At 37.3% G+C, this 19,720-nt stretch overlaps 2 protein-coding genes across 2 annotated transcripts; both read right to left on the bottom strand.

Annotated features, from left to right (window-relative positions):
• Positions 1 to 233: 233 nt before the first annotated feature.
• On the bottom strand, positions 234 to 13,260 carry vtg8 (vitellogenin 8). The gene is made up of 32 exons (XM_084116803.1): positions 13,094 to 13,260; positions 12,951 to 12,971; positions 12,707 to 12,858; positions 12,366 to 12,614; positions 12,130 to 12,291; positions 11,835 to 11,983; positions 11,602 to 11,752; positions 11,313 to 11,470; positions 11,073 to 11,238; positions 10,844 to 10,969; positions 10,414 to 10,632; positions 8,120 to 8,337; positions 7,942 to 8,039; positions 7,730 to 7,854; positions 7,563 to 7,658; positions 7,369 to 7,479; positions 6,588 to 6,774; positions 6,196 to 6,475; positions 5,962 to 6,094; positions 5,666 to 5,885; positions 5,305 to 5,561; positions 4,742 to 4,789; positions 4,420 to 4,629; positions 4,057 to 4,199; positions 3,834 to 3,972; positions 3,641 to 3,761; positions 3,373 to 3,556; positions 3,196 to 3,290; positions 2,892 to 2,986; positions 802 to 967; positions 567 to 725; positions 234 to 482 (listed from the first exon to the last, which is right to left on the bottom strand). Exons 1-32 carry the CDS (start codon positions 13,131 to 13,133, stop codon positions 373 to 375), a joined length of 4,788 nt encoding a protein of 1,595 aa, XP_083972929.1. The 5' UTR covers positions 13,134 to 13,260; the 3' UTR covers positions 234 to 372.
• Positions 13,261 to 13,594: 334 nt separating this feature from the next.
• On the bottom strand, positions 13,595 to 19,373 carry LOC311085078 (uncharacterized protein). The gene is made up of 9 exons (XM_084117496.1): positions 19,288 to 19,373; positions 19,038 to 19,141; positions 18,322 to 18,654; positions 18,015 to 18,236; positions 17,576 to 17,902; positions 17,253 to 17,462; positions 17,077 to 17,164; positions 14,039 to 14,093; positions 13,595 to 13,946 (listed from the first exon to the last, which is right to left on the bottom strand). Coding segments are annotated over exons 1-9 (1,530 nt in total). The 5' UTR covers positions 19,290 to 19,373; the 3' UTR covers positions 13,595 to 13,757.
• Positions 19,374 to 19,720: the final 347 nt, after the last annotated feature.

Below are 19,720 nucleotides of genomic sequence, written 5' to 3'. Positions count from 1 at the left end.
ATTAGGTATTGGATTTAACAATGAACAGTATTCTTCACAGCATTTATTAACCTTGGTTAATGTAAAATATTCTTCATTGTTAGTTCATAATGAATCAACTAATGTTAACGCATGCAATTATGTGTATGACAATACATACATATTGTTACATCAAAAGAAATATCACAATTGTTACTAAAGACCATGTTTATTAAAATTAGAGAGAGGGGGGAGGGGGGAGGGGGGAGGGGGGGGGGGGGGGGGGGTACATATTTACCTGCCAACTAGCAATTGAGATGCATGGTTTTAGAGCTTTAACCCATATTTAGTTTATTTATATATGTTATTTGTTTAATTACTTTTTTTAAAAAGGTTGCAATTTTGCTTCAGCAGTTAAACACACTCCTCTGTACAGTAACAGGCCATGTGGGCTTCTGCAGTTTCTCTCAGGTCTTCAGTCTTCTCATTGCTGCTCAAATTTGCAGAAAGGTTGGATTGTAGGTCTGAAACAAAAGCATCACATGAAACTAGCTACTGAAAAAAATCTGTGAAATACTGCATGAAAATTCGGTGGATGAAGGTCTTACTAGAAGGCAGGCAGTAGTATCCAACAGTGATATGACTAGTCCTAATTGGCAGACAGCCAGGCAGGCAACGCAACACAGGCTCAACAGAGTAGCATTTGGATTCTTGCCTATTTGACCTCTGCTTCTCCAGTTCCACAGTTTCAAGCTTCATGTGACACTCTGGGGAAGATGGTATACAATAAAAGCATTTTATTGGAGTAAATTGTTGTCACAGAATAAGCAGTAAAACACTTACGGCTGGCATCACGGCAGCTCTCAGCAGGAAGCACCCATGAATGGGCAAAGCTGACTGAGCTCTTGGTCAGGTATCCACTGGGTGTGCGATACTCCTGTCTGATCTCTCCATCAGCCTTTCCACAGAGTCCACAAGTCTGTCCCTTCATCCAGTCCGCAACATAAATCTGCAAAATCGGGGAAACCTCTATTTATCTTACAATGGATGATAATAACCATCTGTCTGGTACAATAAATAATTTGTATCATATTTATATTTCAGTTGACATTGTGTATTATATAAAAAAAAAATGGGTAACACTTTATTTTGATGGTCCCTTTTGAACATTCTGTTGACTATAAGTAACTTTGCATCTACATGTCAACTAACTCTCATTAGAGTAAAGTTAAGACTGTCTGCTTAATATCTGCTTACACTTATTGTGATTGTCCTCCAACAGACATTCTACTTACTATAAGTAATGTTACAACTACATGGCAACTTATTCTAATCCTAACCCTACCAGTCTACTAATACTGTACTAACACTCTAATGAGAGTTTGTAAACATGTAGGTGCAACGTTATTTAAAGTCAACAGAATTTGTTAAAGGGACCATCAAAATAAAGTGAAATCAAAATCTCAACCCTATTACCATCATATTTGTCCTTTTAAAAGAACTGAACCAATCCTTGAATCCAATGTTTGCAAGTTAAACTGTAAAACTGTCCTGTTATACCCTAGCATATTTTAAAATTATTTTGCCTAAAGGCACATTCCATATTGTACATACACACATTAATTGTATGCTTGAATGTTTTTGTTTTTTTAATATTTATTTTTGGTGTTTTTGTCTTTACTGCGATAGGATACTATTGAGTAGACAGGAAGCGAAGTGGGAGAGAGAGAGAGGGGCGGGATTGGGTAAGGTCTATACTATAGCTGACCAAACTATGGATCTAGCAGCAGTGAAAATTCTCCTCCTCTCGCAGGGGAACCAGTCCCTCGAGAGACACACACAGGCATTCCTGGATTTACAACATCTCATCCACTATGGCGACACCAGCCTGTGTCAGCCTCCAGAGACAGAGCTCGAGGGACATTTAGGTACGTGGACTGGGAGAGAGCGAGAAGAGAACCAGCTTGCCAGCCACCGTTCCAGTGGAAAAAAATCTTGAGTCTGTTCCAGTGAGAGATGCTCCCGAGTCTGTTCCAGTGAGAGAAGTTCCCCAGTCCTTTCCAGTGCGTGAGAGCCGGATCCAAATGCATTGTGTTATTTATTTACAAAAATAAAGCACAAACTCAAACTACGGGACTCAAAACTCAAACTCATACTCAAAGCAAAGCACAGAACATCAGGGGCAGAGCTAAAATCTCAGAGCAACCAGGAACAAAACTGAACACATCAGTGAAACAGCTAACACTGGACAAGACCTGATAAAGAACATGGGATATAAATACACATGGGTTAACAAAGACTGAGGCTACGTTTACACGGAAACGATCTGAAGAGAAAACGCAAAAGTGATCACTTTTTATTCTGCATTTAGACGAGCGTTATGGGGGGGAAATCTGCGTGCATACGGTGACGCAAAAGTGTGTGAAATTCAATGTAGTATGCACTCCAGGTGGCTAGGTGGCAATGTGAAGCACTGATCGGTGCCTTCACTGTCTAGCAGACTTTTGCGTTTTTACCGTTTAGACCGAAACGCGACGGTGGAGCATTTTTAAGATTTCCACTCTGGAGGGTGGTTTCACTTTTTTGCGTTTTTAAGCCCCAAAAACGCCGTCGCCGTCTAAACGAAAGGCACATCTGATAAAATATTTTTACATTTTCACCCGCGAGCGTTCTCGTGTAAACAGGGCCTTAGTTAACAAAGTTAACAAGACTCACCTGGGAACAATCAAGACTAATGAACGGGAACTACAAAAGGAACTACAAAGGACGACAAAACCTAACACGGGAACTGAATATAAGCAGTGAACACAGAAACAATAGGAACAGAAAAACACAAGGCAGGATCTTAAACGTCTGATTGAATGTTTAAAATTTAAAAAGTCAATAGTTTCATAGAATGACCACATTTTCTGGTCTGTCAAGTTATGTCTTACCTTCCACTGGTCAGTGGAATAATAGACCTCTTGAAGCCCATGGCCTGGTGCATAGAGAGCGATACCTTGACCTTTCTGTTCAATTCGTATGGTTCCTACATAAAACAAGTCTAATAAATGTACAGGAGAACACACCAAGACTTCCTTCACAAGGCATTAACCAGCATCCCATTAAACGTTATATTTAATTGCATAAAATACATTTGAAATACTTTTTTTTCTAAATGCATGTCAAGTCTAAAAATGTAATTGCTAATGCAAGCAACAGACTTGTATACCAAATTAATGTGGAGAGAACTTCAACCTGTTGGGTGCTGGTAAGAAATATTCTTGGTTGGCACTTCAATTCCATTCATTTTAACCTTCACTGCACTCTCCTGGTGGTATATGTCAACATCACTGTTGTGAAAGGAAACATTTAATATTGCAGTGAGGTTGCTTTTTAATAATCGAACTAGTAATATCAGTAAGCTGGACTTACATGTCTGACACCTTAATGTTTAAGTCTTCATGCTCAAAGACATTCTCTTTTTTCATTAGAACTACGAATTTATGTTCTGAAGTGCAGTCTTGAACTAAGACTTGGTAGCAGGAAAGGGGAATTTCATAGTTGTATACTCTACGGTTAAACATAGCCAAGTTGTTTCTGACCTTACTGCATTTAGCTAAACAGTGAGAAAAACAAAACATTTTGTGAAAAAAATATCAATTTACAAAAAACAAAAGGCCACTTATTACACTTTACTAACCTGAACTAGCCTCTGTATAAAGGTTTCGAATTATGTTCAGGACATCTTCTTCTGGATAGGCCTGGACAGCCTCAAAAGGCAAAGCGATTGGAAGAACCAAGTTTGACTTCGACATGGTCATCTGCAAAGTCATAAATTTCATAAATTGCTTTTTAAAAAGGCATAGTATACCAATCATTAGATTGTTGCTTACCTTTGGGGTCTTAATAATGATGTTCATGGTCCTTTCAGTTCGGACAAGTATGAACAGTTCAATCTGTCTCTCTGTGTTTTTTTCATAGCTAATGGCCAATCCAGTCATTTGAGCTGCACCAGGGATGTATTCAGCCAAACTTGAATAGGAAATAAAAATAAAAATGTGTTTAGTTTTTTACTTTTATGAAGTGGAACCTTTGTGATATGAAGAGTAACCAAACCTCTTGGCATAGGTGGTAATAATTCTGGGCACCTTCTCACACTTCACTTTGAGATAGGCCATAGGACTTGAACCATGGTGGCCAATCCCTGTGCTGATGGTAATTGCATATTGTTGGCACTCTGCACCCCAGGCAATCCTTGCCTAGATAGAGGCACATTTTGTAGAGTGATTGTACAGTACTGGCCACTATCCTGTAGAGTTTGGCTCCAATCCCACTTAAACAGGATTACTAAACAAAATTGTGTTCAGGCAGGTTGAAGCTAAACACTACACAACTGGCCATCCAGGAACAAGATTGTATACCCTTAACATAACAGAAAGTGGTAACTAAAACCTAAACCAATTTCATTAAATTTCTTACAGCAACTTTGTGCTTGCTTGGCAGAATGCCATTTGCACACATCCTCCAGTTGTCATTCACTGCAATGGAGACCACAATGATCTGCACTCTTGAGGTGGATCTGTCCAGGTACGCAACAAACTGGTACCCCAACAACTTGCGATCAACTCTCACAACTCGTGCAATGATAGCGACCACTGGAGGAACTGAGTCCCCAATGAATCTAGCCTTCTGCAATGTAAAGACATTTACCAATTAATTGATATATATATATAAAAAAAGTTTTTAAAATAGAATTAAAGGGTTTATCAAAGATATGCTGATGGGAACTATGTCATACAACCTCTTGAACAGCCTTAAAATGTTCACTGCTTTGTCCACTGGAGAGTTCCTTGTGATCGAGAATAAAAATAAAGTAGTTTTAAAAGTAAAACACTAAAACATTGGCTTCAGTAAATTATTGTTTTTCTTTCATTTATTACCTAATGTCAGCCACAGGCTACACAATTTTAGCCCTGATTTTCCACTCACCAATAGTTGATGGAGATCACCATCAAAAGCCCAAAATCCAAGGCTTATTCACATAAGTGACGATCACTGTGTTTGAATGGCCAAATATGCTATTTGAGAGAAGCGCTGATTGGTGGCAGATGCCTGAGAGATATTTAGGCTAATTATAATTAAAATAATTAATTATAGAATAATTTAGCAGGTTAAATATCTAGACCTGTCTGGGTCCAAGTCCTGTGTTGTGAAATGTGTTTTAACTGGAAATGACATTGGATATGATAGTTGTGTAGAATGAAAAGAACAGTAATCTAACGACTTTGAAAGTTGTGTAGTGTGTGGGTGGCATAATAAATAGAAAATCCTGAAATTACCTTTGTGATAATGAAAAAAACTCACTTTGGACAGATGAGAGTTGGAAAAGCGAACAGAACTGCTGGAACTAATGCTCCGGCTGCTGGTGCTTCTAGGTGAAAACAATATATTATGGTTGAAGAACCTGGAGTTGTTGTTCCTCTGTCCACCCTCCAGGTGGAATGGAATCTTGACCTTGGGAGTGTCTGCGTCAACAATGTTGATTTCTTTAAGGAGCTTTTTAGCAGCTCTTGGACCCAGTTGGACCTCTAGCTCTAGTCCCTCAACAGCAGGACCATCAGCTATCAATAAATAAATTATAAGATAACAACATTTTCAATAACAAATATAGTTCTGGACAAATTCTGAAGATGTAATTTATATAGTTTTGATTTAAGATACTTGCCTCGAGCTATGTTAATATGTACTCCATGCGTTCCAATCATGTTATAAATGGTGGTGTTTTTGATGAAGTCAGCATTACAGGACATAATCTCCATGCATGCTTTGACTCCAATGTGAGGTACAACAGAACAAAGAGTTCTGTGAACTGGAACAATAGTCCTCAGTTCAGGTTCCTCGGCAGGTGGCTTGACAGATCCCAAATGGTTAACGGTTTCAGATGACTGTTTGGATGAATAAAACAAATCCTTAGAAATTCTCTTTTTTAACATGTATGTATATCTTTTTACAGTATATTACCAAATCTCCAGGTGAAATCATGGAGGTAAGTGTTTCTTGGGAATGTTGCACAACTACCGCCTCTGGTACAATGGGTGTAATTCTCTCTGCATTGACCTCCTTAATGTTTCTGGCTGCTACTAAAGTTTCAAAGCTAGTGTAAGACAAGAAGCACAAAATGCCAGTTGAGTTATGAGAAAGACAGTGGTGAAATGATACAGACAGTGGTGAAGGACTACTCAAAATATGCTGTACCGTGCAGTCACAGCATGCACCGGAAGTACAATAGGAAAGGCCTGTATCTTAAAATTAGCATTTGGGATGTCAAACTTTACTTCCACTTTTAGAGGAAAAAATGTACTGATGTTTCCTCTGGCCATGGAAGCAGCTTGAATGAAGCCAGTGTTCAGTCCCATTACAGCAAAAGTCTGTAAGGCAATGCTCGGTGAAACTTCAGCAGTTAACTTCACATCCATCTTCATCAGATGAGCAACACTGATGGTTTCAGTTAGAGGTGGTGTAATAATAGCCTGGACTGGACATGATGGCAATAAGAAAGAAGTTAAAAGGTACATTTCTGTATGTATTTCTCTTTTCCCAAAGAGAAAAACTTTAAACTGACTACTGTGATTTTTAGACTGTTTTACCCTTCAGATTAGCAGCAGCAACAGCAGCAGTGTACAAACTAAACTCCATGGGTACACCAGCTACAGATGGGAAGATGCGACGTACTTCAGCCACCAGCAGAGGCTTGGCATATTTAAAAGCAATGCCATTCTGCATTGCTTTAAGTGCTTTCCCTGCCAGCTCTGGCATATAGCCTCCAGTAGTAAGCTGTAGATAAAATTTGATTGTTAGCCCATGTTCAACATTCTCCTTTAAAGTTTTAGAAGACAATGCAAATCATTTCATATGACAGCATTTTAGGATGTGTTCACACTTGCAGTTTGGTTCTCTTGGTTCTTTTTTGTCAGGACCAACAAGAAAATTATACATTTAGGTTTACTTAGCATTCACACTGTAATTTTTAACACAGAACCTAAAGATAAAAAAAAGGCTTTATGGCATATATTTTGCAACGGATCTCATACAACATTCAAAACAATACTGTGTTTTGGGCTAAATGGGCTTGTTGTATGTGCGTACATACTGTATGATTGTATTTTTCAGCTGAGAACTCACAAAGAGCTTATAAAATGTGGGGAAAAAAAGTCAAAACAGCATTTCAGTCCACTTGGGACCTCTGGGGGTTTCGGTCCACTTGTTTGGTGCGCACCAGGGTTCGGATGGCAGCTTTCACACTTATTCAAATGAACCTCACTAACAGAGAAATCACACCAGGGTTCGTTTTAATTGAACCCAACTTGCCAAGTGTGAACACAGCCTAAGTTTATATGAAATTATATTACTACAACACTCCTGTGTTACCTGTTCAATAACTGCTTTGCCAACATTTGCAAAAGCGATCTCTTGTCCAAGAAGTTTCACATAGATCGAGCCCAAGGGCTGCTTCTGTGGCAGGGCCTTGAATGCTTTTAACTGCAGTATAACAAATAGACAAAAAATATATGTAGCTATTAAGAAAAACTGCATAAATAACGTTTATAATATGCCACACTTACAGTCTTAAGCACTTGTTTCATCCTGGACTGCCTTTCCTCATACAGAAATGGAGATTTCAGAAGAGCCTCCTGAATTCCGTCAGTTCTGATGCCAACCTGAAATAAAATATTTAAATTAGGTACAGTATGGATTTTAAGATAAGTACTGCATCTTCATAGCTACTCACCTCAATCACATCAGCCGCAGCTCCAGCAATGTAAGCACGTGCTTTAGCTACAACAGCTCTGGGCAGGATGGTGGCGGCATCATTGATAATGAAAGCACTACCGACAGCACCAACCATGAGAGGAGCTGAACAACAAAACTAAACAGTAAGTTTTAAGAGGAAACCATCTCATGGTATGAAACACCATTGATAGATCAACAGAACTTTCTTACACTCATAACCATCCAAGAAAATTGCTTTGCTGTAAAAAAAGCTAAGTTTGTCCAGTTTTGGGCTTAGTACCTTGATGGCAACATTGCAGGCTGCAGCACTGAAAAAGACAGGTTTGGATTTTAGATGTTAAAGTTTTAAACATCTATGTTGAAAAATATTAGTGAATAATAAACTCACATTAGAGCAAACTCAGGGGATGTGCTCCTTGTCAAGGATTTCATGTGGGAGTACACAAGACTGGCCACCTGTAGATTTGGTTCCTTCCGTAAAGCACGTGCAAGAGTAATAACCAGACCCAAGCTTGGCTTTGTCTCAAAAAGAACAATCCATGAGACCATGCGCAGTTCTGGGTGAAGATCTTTGTTCACAAAAATCTGCAGAACTACATTCTGGACCTGAAATGCAAAGCGAGATGCATATAGTAACCAATATTGGGTGTAATGCGTTACTAAGAAATGAATTACTGTAATTTTATTTATTTCCCTTGAAAATGTAAAGTAAGGGTTTACTCAAATTTTTTCTGTAATTTAATTACAGTACATGTAATTGCATTAAATACTGTATTGACTAAAGAACAATTATGTGGATTTAACAAAAAATGTATGTCTAATGTTAAAATGAATGTTTTTAATGTAACTTCTCCCTTTAAATACTGTGGTCAGTTCAGAATAATTTATGTCATTTTATATTATTTATTTGAAAGAATTAAAGGGGTCATGAACTGCATTGTTTTATTGTTTTATAATATTCCCTGGGGTGCACTTATAATGTTAGTGCTTTTTTTTTTTTTTTTTTTTTTTTTTTTTTTACATAAAAAATGGTCATAATTTAGAAATAAAAGGCATTTTTCCTACCCTGATTTTAGCCCTCTGATTTGAATGCTCTGTTTGAAGGGGCAAACTGTGAGACTGCAGTGTAAACGCCCACTGCTGTGATTGGCTAAAATCTTTGCATATGAAATAGCTAGTATTGCATGTAAAGCTCTCTCGAAAACATGTTGAGGCAATACTGTTGAGTCAATATCGTAAAAGTCTGTTTGCAAAGTCTGCGCCGAAATTGCGTCTGATTTACCAAAGAATCCAGAGTGAAATGCACTGAATACAAATAGCCTAAATCAGTGGTTCTCAAAGTGTGGGGCGCGCCCCCCAGGGGGGGCGCAAGGTTACTGCAGGGGGGGCGCGGGAGATCTGCAAAAAATAAATAAAAAAAATACAGCCGTTACGTTACTACGGCGTTCAAGTGCGTGAAAGCGGTAGTGATAGCGCTCTTCTTTTATAAATCGGCAACGAACGGCAATTACACTGAATCGTTCTTCTTCAGACCGTTGGAACAAGCCCAACCTAGAAGTTGCTCGCCAAAGAAAAAAAACACTTCAGCGGACCGAATCACGAGCTGCTATTGTGAACGTGGCACTCCGCTGCTGTGCGCGCTCTGGTGAGAAGACCAACCAGAAGCTGAGCTCGTGAGGCACTCTCCAAAGCTGCTATATATTAACTTTTAATTATAAATTAAAAGTTAAAGTTCTGGTTTATTATTCTCTCTTACTGTTGATTCAATGACATGACAAATTAAAACTATTCCTGTTTTTCATTGCACGTTTTTATTTTATTTTGTAATTTTTTATTTTTTATTTTTCAAGGAGAAATACAGAAAGCAGGCCTTCAATAATTTCCTAAATCACTTGTAAGTTTATCATTGCACATATTTCATTGTAAAAAAACTTTCCGCTTATATATATATATATATATATATATATATATATATATATATATATATTATTACATTTTTTTAAAGGTTTAAAGGGGGGCGCGACCAAAAAAGTTTGAGAACCACTGGCCTAAATAATGCTCAACTGAGACATTCACATTGTTGAAAATAAATAACCACATTCCTTGCATTAGGATCCTTTGGAAGGTTATGTTATTTTTTTTTATAGTTGATCCTGCATCTTTCTTCTCTCCTCATCATCTCACAAACACGCCAATCGGCGGGGCCAAAGTTGTAATGGTGAAGCAGACATTGATTTTTTTTTCTGCAGAGGCCTATTTATCATAGATAGGCACATTCCATTACGAGTCGTTCACTGGGCTTGGTTACAATAAAAGCTGTTTTTTGGACTAACAAGGAAGTTTTCAGCTCTGAAACCTACAGGATATTCTTATAGTGTGATGACCTCTTTAGTGTGATGAAATGTCAAATTTCTCAGTTCATGAGCCCTTTAAAAGAGCAGTTTCATGTCTGTCATTGTATTGTTCAACTGGTCAAGGTTGATATGGGATTTAGAAAGTAATCAGTAATAAGTAATGCAATACTTTTTAGAAAGAGTAATTTGTACAGTAATCTAATAACCCTGTTGAAGATGTAATTAGTAGCTAGAAATTAACTACTTTTTTAACGTACCCAACAGTTGAGAAACACTATAACCCATTTGATCAGTATGACGAAGTATGACTCAAAAATCTCTGACTAACCAGTTTTGGTTCCTTTTTGGCAACGGCCTTCAGAGCCAAAATTGCACACACTTGAACTCTCATGGGAAATTGAGGTATTTGGGTCCCAAATACTGGTAAAAACTTTGTGAAGTATTTAATGCTAGCTGGGTGACCGGCATTGCCCAGTACTTTCAGAATCAAGGTGATCTCTGCAATGTCAGCCTTTGCAGTCGCCTCAGAAACAATCTCATGGATGGGCTGGAAGAAAAAGAGCAAGTTGTCCATATATCCACACATACAGTCAATCAAATAATTTAAAACTGGGATAAGTAACTTCAGTCCTGGAGGGCCACTGTCCTGCAGAGTTTATCTCTAACTCTGATAAAAACTCACCAGCCTGTAGCTTTCTAGTAATCGCCAGGACCGCCAGGACCGAAGTTAACCATCCCTGATTTAGAGTCGTCTTTACCTTCAAAAGCTCCACTGGGCATTCAAGAGCATCACTGCAGTACCTGGCAATCATTGTCCCATAGCCAAGCATAGCAACATCACGTAGAACTGGTGTTTCTTGAACTTTGTGACTCAAAGCCAGACCCTTTGTTGGTTACAACATTTAAGGAACAAAGTTCAGACATTATTTCTCATGCTAAATAATAAGTTTAAGCTTTGAGTCAATCTTCAGATATGAGTGTACGCACAGAGTATATCTTAATGGTGTCCAAGTTAGCAGTGACCATGTGCACAGTGGCCAGAAGGACTTGAGTGAACTCAGGGATGGAAAGTTCATCTGCCAAGAAGATCTTCTTGATGAATTTTAAAGCATCTAGGGTGCCAACTGCAGGAACAGCATCTAAGATCCATTTCCTTAGAGTAAAGATGAGTGACAATTTGAAAGAAAAAAATGACTTTTTCAGACTGTTAAATTGACTTTGATGTACCTGAAATTTGGTCTGGTTTTAAACTGAGACCAGATTCCCTCAACAGCATCCACACTCGCATAACGCATAAGCTGAATGAGCTGAATATATTTCAGAGGAACATCTTCAGGGACTTCTTCCAGTTTTTTGGTTGCCAGATGATTCAGAGCATCTACTATCTTGATGAATACCATTAAAACAAAAAGGAGAGAGTTAAAATACTACTATTATTTATTAAGAAAAACTGAATATGAGGTTAAAGATATTAAATGAAAAATAACATTAATAATAATATGAAATATATTCTCACTTGAGCCTGTGGATTACTGATTCTCATGAGCTGAATCGGACTCCAGAGAGTCTCAGTGCTAAATTCATAATGTAAAGATCCACGGGCTAAATATTCAGCACTGATTGGGATTATGGGAGATGACATAATCTCCAGAAAGGTCAAAGTTTGTCTGAAATATTGAAAATTTTACACAAAATTTTTTACACAAATATAATTAAATCAGAATGAGAGTGCATGAACAAACGTCTTGCCTGGTTTCCATCTGGGTAGCATCGCCAATCTCGTAATGAGGTGTAAACTGATGAATCTCTTGGACTGTTGCTTCAGTAAACACAAAACCAGTTGGAGTTGGCTTCATGTAGTAGTTGTAGGTTGCAACCCCAGAAAGACTCTTTCCCCTCTGTCCAAGAATATATAGATTATATTGATATTTAAAGAAACACATTTATATGTTTATCATTTCAGGTCTCAAACCCCAGTATCTTTATAGACCCCCATCTGAAAACTAAAGTATTAATAGGAAAATAAATAAGTTTTTGACCTGACCTGCTGACATTCCGTGCACTTTTCAATGTAAGTCAAGCCAACATCCTTCATGATTCTCTCTTGGCAACGGGTCAAATCCCTGGACTTAGTGATGATGGTGTGGTTGTTTTCTTCATCTTCACTAATCAGATACTGGGTTTCACAAATACCTTGAACTCCATCCTTATCAGAAAGAAGACTCAGCTCAATCTAGCTCAATATTATTGTTAATTAAACTTAATTTCAGCGAGTCTAACCTCTTGAACCTCATAGATGCTCTGGGTCTTCTTGAGGTTGAGCTGAAGTATGTTCAGAATTCCTCTGTGCAGGTTGATGACGGTAGTTGGGACCACAGAAGGGGTGAATATCCTTCCAACCTTACCATTGTTGTACTCAAACTTAATAGGAATCTGAAGCTGAGCAGCCAGTTCTGAGGTGAGCTTAGAAGCGACAAAAGTATCTGTGGGCCAGATATCACTGTACTCAAACAGCTGAGGTTTCGAGAGCTGAAATGAATGGGAAAACATTGAGCTTCTTTTCAATTACGTGTGGGCAGTAAGAGAACAAAGCTCCATGATTGGGATAAAAGTTCTGGTACCTTAAGCAGGAATACATTCTCAGCTGCAGCACTGATTAAAACCTTGCTGTTGATCTTAATGCCAGCTCTGGCCAGACCTTCCTGGTGAAGACCACTGAAGAGCAAAGCCTCATATTTGTACGCATAGGTCTGGCTGCCAGCCAAATCAGGGACTAAAAGTGCAAAAAAGCATTTTACACAAGACACATACAGTACTGTAGAAAAATATCCTTTTATCACTAGTAAAATGAGATTAACTACTTACGAAGATTCACATGTTGACTTGCTGAAATATCAGAAAAATTGTAATATTCATTTAAATACGTCCTACGGTGGCAATTTTGTCAAATTATGATATGCTAGGATATGAATGCAAATGAAGTCATTTAAAAGTTGCAGGTTACTTACCCACAAGGGCTATGGTCAAGGCCACTACAACAGTTCTCATGATCAGCGGTTGTGCAAAAACACCATGTCTGTTTTAAAGTCAAGCATTTGCTGGCCAAATACTGATCTCAAAATGTATGATTAACCAGTTGTTTAGCAGAACCAACCGGTTGCGTTTCTACTCCTGCCAGCTGATTGGTCTAATTTGGCAATCCAGTGTAACCTGGACTTTAGTGTTTAATCCTGTAATACTTTATATATATATATATATATATATATATATATATATATAAATATATATATAACAAGTGTTATATTTGTTATTACTCAAAACAATTATATTTAGTTCTTATTTTATTTACTACTACTGCATAATATCTCTCTTGTAGTCAAACTATTGCAAAAAAAAATTCTTACATGAAGCAGAGGTGCATATCATCCTGAAGGTGATGACCAGCTGAATGTATATTATACTGCCTTTTACATGGCTACTTACCAAAAAATAAATTGACATGAAATATTGATTTAAACTGTAATTATTTTATTATACGATTATGAGAGAGTGCGGAGTTATACAATACAAAGTGTAGGAAATCGGTTGCTGGGATTAAGACAACAATGAATTATGCAATTTATATATCCCAAATGCAATAATATGAACAGCTCACTAGAGGGTAACAGTGTGTTATCTGAACATGACAGTGGAATAGTGGACAGCCTCTGTTTCTGTGGTGTCTGTGTCACATAAGGCTGTAGGGATTGAAGATGCATCTTTTGTTTTAAAACTAATGCTGGAATATTGAATGTCTTGATTGTCGGCCTCTGGTTTCTGCGTGAGGTTGGAGGATGCAGTGTTATCGTGCACTGAGTCATACTGGTGGGGGAAACACAATAATAAATAAGTAAGAAAAGTTAACTTTTTAAACAAATGTGTGTAAAACTAAATATAGTGTCAGCCTTTCTCACCAGCACCTCCTCCTTTTCAACCCTGTGGGTTTTAGACAGGGCACACCTTCTCCTCCTTAAAGAAACACAACCATTTATATAGTACATAGTGGGGTCCAAATTTAATAAAAAAAATAAAAGAAATGATCCCAAAGTCCCATATCTTGACATTGTTTACTTAGATCTGCACAGTATCACAGTTCATCTTATGAGTGGTCTTTTACTTCTTAAAGTAAAGTGACAAAAACAAAGTCTTCTTTAAAACATCTAAAACGCTTTATATTGTGGTCATAAAATGTATAAGTGGTCTTTATCTGCTTTAAGTAAAGTAATAAAAGTTAAGTTTTCTTTTAAACAGCCTTAGGAATGAAGTGGTTATAAGACATTTGCTTTGAACATTTTTGTAGTTACTTCCAGTTTCCAGTGAGCTTAAAGGGACAGTTCACCCAAAAAATAAAAATGATGTAAACAATTATTCACCCCCACCCATTGACTTCCATAGTATTTTTCCTACTATGACCGTTTGATTACCAACATTCTTCAATGTCTTCTTTTGTGTAACAGAAGAAAGAAACTAATGTAGGTTTGGAACAACATGAGGGTGAACTATGAGGGTGTTAATTTTTGGGTGAACTATCCCTTTAAACTAGGTCAAAATGAAATGAACATTAACCTCATAGGAAACACACAAATATGAACAAAGAACCAGTGAACCAGTAAAAGTGCCAGGAACCACTCCTAACACATTCTTGGCCGCCTGACATTAGAAAATAGAACTTACATGAATGTGGTTAACCAGATGGTTATGGTTATGGTTATGTAAAATAACATATTTTTGTGCACTTTTGTGCACATTCAAGACAAGAACAAAAACAACCAATAAGCTGGACATAAAATAATTAAATAAAACAATTAGCTGCATACACTTTAAGGGCCCTAACGATCTGAAAGTATAAAACGCGAAATGCAAGTAACTTTGTGGGCGGATCTCAGCGCAAATCTAAAATGGGTTGGTCTGAATAGCTACATTACTCATAGGTGTGGTTTGGGCGTAACGTGAAATAAACCAATCAGAGCATCATCTCACACTCCCTTTAAGAGCAGGCGTGCTTGTTCCATGGCGGATTGCTATTATAACGGCGGATTTGCCATGCGCACACCAGGAGCGCTTCACAGCCGAGGAGACCGACGTTCTCATCAGGGCCGTAAAAGACAGAGAAGTGACATTGTATGGGGATGGGAGAAACACACCCAAATTAGTTTCGGTTAAACAGGCGTATAATAATTTTGGTAAATGTAAGCTAGATTTATGCCTATTTTTTCACATCTTCATGGATACCACAATTTTTTCCCAAGTGGAATATTTTTCCTTGTAATTATGAATGGTTTGCAAAAATGGGAACTGCTGCGTCTGTATGTAGATGAGAGAAGCAAAGTGTATGCGCGTTGTGCACACGCTACATTATGGCCAAGCATGTGGCCTTAAAATAGCATCTAAATAACTCGCCACTGACTGTTTTTCCTGGTCTGTGGCGGAATTGTTTTCTGAAACGCCAAAATAGCACCAGGGAACGTTTGCGCCGGAACATGCCTCCTCTTTTCGCTGAACCGCCCCCGGAAGCACAAGTTCATTCCCTAATTTACCGACGTGCGTCTGTGGAGGGAAAAGTCCGCTGTGCGTTGGGTGCAAAATAGGAATGATACATGCGTCGGTGCACAAAGTCAATTGCGCTGGGTGCAAGATAGGGCCCTAACACTCCTAAATATCAATTGAAAATGTTTGTTCAAAAGGGAATGACCTTCTGATTTCGAGTTTCTTTTTGTATATATAAATATTAAGCTACCAATTAAATCTACATGCTTTTTCCCTATATAACTACATATGTATTAGATTTGACAAAGCCTTGTAATTTTACAGTTTTAATGAATAAAACATCATGATTTGCATTGTGAATGTATTGTTCCTTTGTACTTTTCCTCACAACTTTGATTTTTACTTTAAGGGAAATGTCTTATTACCACTTAATGATATCGTATGGCTGTTTAAAAGAAGACTTAACTTTTTTTACTTTACTTAAAGCAGACAAAGACCAGTTAGAAATATTATGACCACATTATCATGCTTTTTAGATGTTTAAAAGAAAAACAAAAACTTTTTTTGTCACTTTACTTTAAGCAGTAAAAGAGCACACATAAGATGAAGTGTGATGCTGTGTAGATCTAAGTAAACTTGTGAGACTTGTGAAAGTAAAAGATGGGATATAGAATCCATTATAATTTAAGTGGACAAAATTACATTAATTCTGTGTTATAAATTATCATACTCGATAGTTATAAACACAAATAGGTAAGTATTATTACTGTTGTTACGATTATTTATGAAATGATACACCACACACTATAAGATTGTTTTTCAGGCATTATGTATGTACAGGGTGGGCCATTTATATGGATACACCGTAATAACATGGGAATGGTTGGTGATATTAAAGTCCTGTTTGTGGCACATTAGTATATGTGAGGGGGCAAACTCCTCAAGATGGGTGGTGTGTACTAATATATACTAATGTGCCTCAAACAGGACTTTAATATCACCAACCATTCCCATGTTATTACGGTGTATCCATATAAATGGCCCACCCTGTATTATAATGCATTAAGAATACACTTATGATGCAATAAATGCAGGCTTTATCTGTGGTTATAATGCATTACTCTTAAAAGTTATAACCACAAATAGGTAAGTATTATAATGTATTTTACCTGTTGTTATGATTATTTATTAGATGATACAACATATTACAAGGTTGTTATAATGCATGTATTATTAACCGTTAGGAATACCCTATACAGTAATGCATTATAAATACTTTATAGAAAGTGTTACCAATTATATTTATTTATTATCAGATTGCATGAAATTATTTTACAATTTGAGTCAACATTTTAAACAGATTTAATTTCATTTGTGACAAAATAGTGCAGAATCTTTATCTATTTACATAATTTTATTTTTTATGTTTTTCAAAATCCTAGAACTTAAAACAAAATGTACTGACCTATACCACAGGACTCCTAAGAACGCAAGAGTCAAAAACACACACAGTACGACTGCAGTGTTTCGTAGTGCTGTGCTCTCCCCTTGGTCTGTGAGCAGAATTTAATCATATCAGAAACACTCAGACTGCTGCAATCATTTCAGACTAAAGCACACGTATCATGAGAGATGTGTCACCTTCTACAGCACAGGAATACTCTTGAAGCTCTTTATTGCTGACTGAGTCCAGGTACAGCTTGTTGGCTTTAGTGAATCCATCCGTTACCAGCCGTCCATTCTTGTACCAGATGTAAGTATGTTTGTTGTTCAGAGTGCATTTAGTTGAACAGCTTAATATCACTTCTTGTCCCTCTGATATAATGTTTGGGCTGCTTATCACCTGCGTATCTGAAAAACAGAGTTGAAGTATTTCAAGTTGGGCTTAACATTGATTTTGACATGGAAAACAAAACCTCTCTAAAATGTAGTCTGTGAATCTTCTCATTAAAATGTTATCAAACCTGTAACAGTTAGAATGACTCCAGGTGATCCAGAGTATTTTCCTCCTGTCCTGTCAGTGATGATCCTGAATTTATATTCTCCAGAGTCGTTCATCTTGAGCTCTTTGATTCTCAGTGTGTTTCCCTCATACTCCACACGACCAGTGAACTGATGCTCCTCACGCAGATCCTTGAAGTCACCAGGCTTAAAGTAATGCCATAATGTTTTACTTACAGTATAACCAGAGGGATGTGAGTATGTGCTGGAAATATCTACTGTTGAGCCCATCAAAGCACAGACTCTTCTAGAGGAGTAAGACACATCCCAGCAGACACTCTTAGAAATACCTGAAAGAGACACAGATTAACATGCAAAACTCACACTTACTTTTAATACATGTTTAAATAAATACATGGATGAACAAACAGTACCGCATTGTGTGTATTATTTGACACTCACACACAGAAGAGGAGGGATGTTTAAGGTTACGATCAATAGAGCAGGAATATCTGCCAGCATCTGTGCTGGGTGACACAAACATGTCGCGAGACACTGTATATGTGAAATACTTTCCATCCTTCATCCAGTAATAATACCGAACTCCAGAGGTGCAGGAAGAGTCACAGGTCAGTTTTATACTCTGATCTCTCGAGTCTGTAGGATTCATTCTCAGCTGCAGCTCTGAATTAAAGTAAGAAATAAGAAAAACTTCATCACATGACAAATGAAAACAGATGAAGTGACCAGAATCTAGACTCAGTTTCACCTGTGACTGTTAGATTGAAGGCGGCTGAGCTGAGGCGTTTAACTCCATCCTTCATGATGAACATGAGCTGATATTCTCCAGAGTCTCTCTCTCTCAGGTCTGATATTGTGAGAGTTGAATAGTCGTTTATGAACTCCTGCTTCACCCGTCCTGAGTAGTCCGAGTCTAAAGTAAAATCTTCAGGTTCATCACTCTTTCTCCAGTTTGTACTCTGTTTCCGGCTGAACCAGAACACAGTTTTGATGTTGGTGTTGTAGTAAGAGCACTTCAGTGTCTCCTGAAACCCCTTCACTGCACAAATATTCTCTGGACTACAGGACACAGAGATGAGGCCTGAGCAAGAAAATCTTCATTACTGAGATGAAGTTTACATACAGACAGAGGAGAGATCCAGTCCAGACTCTGCTGCTCACACACACCCAACCATGATGATCAATTTAGTTCAAATTGAAATATGGTCAAAAAGTAATTTTAAACTTATCTATACACCCACTCCAATTTTAAATACAGAGACAGAAAAAAGACCTACATTCAGACTGACATTCAATCCTACTGGACATTAAGTTTATTCATCTTAACTGAACTGATCTTAAATTATTTAAACTGTGAAACCGATATAATGATCAACATATCAACAATCACTTTTTGAACATGTGAAAGATAATTAGAGACACATTAAAACATGACAGATGAGAATAAGACAATAATTCTCAAACCTGTATTGTGCAGCAGCAGCAGGATCAGAGGTAAGAGTCTGAAGTTCATGTTCTTCACTTTCTGTACATTCAGATGTTCAGTGAAACACACAGAGCTGCTCGTCCTGAGAAAAATAAAACACTCACTGAGTTTGACTGAGTTTGACTTTACAGTCAGAATCATGAATACAGTAACACACTTCAGAAAGTCATGTTTAAAATTACATTTTAATGTAATGTTTAAATGCAACAAAAGATTAGATTTACCTACATTAAATGTTGCTGTTGTTCTCTGATGTTGTAGTTTCTACTGTCTGTTTTAGAAGCTGTGCAGACTCTGCTGATCTTATTTCCTTCCCTTTTCTTACTAAAAAAAAAAAAAAAGAAAAAAAGGAGATGCTTACGCTTCAGTAAATGTTTACTGTCAAACTCAACTCAGGAAGTCAGTTTTAGCCTGTATGTTACATGATCTGTTAATAATCAGTTTAAATTAATTAAGCCTTGAGTTTTGTTATTTTCTATTTTTAAGTAATAATAAATAAAAATCTAAATAGACAAAAAAAGTTTAAATATTAAATATTGCAGATCTGCATAAATTAAAGGTAAATATTACTTGATAATTTTTTTCTGAAATAACATCATAAGTTTAAGGAAACGCACATTTATATATTCATTTCAATTTCATCATCAGATGGCCTTTTATT

Source organism: Abramis brama, assembly GCF_963993115.1.
Source record: "Abramis brama genome assembly, chromosome: 6".
NCBI lineage: Eukaryota > Metazoa > Chordata > Actinopteri > Cypriniformes > Leuciscidae > Abramis > Abramis brama.
The sequence above is the reverse complement of the archived record's forward strand: the minus strand, read 5'-3'. Positions and strand labels throughout refer to the sequence as shown.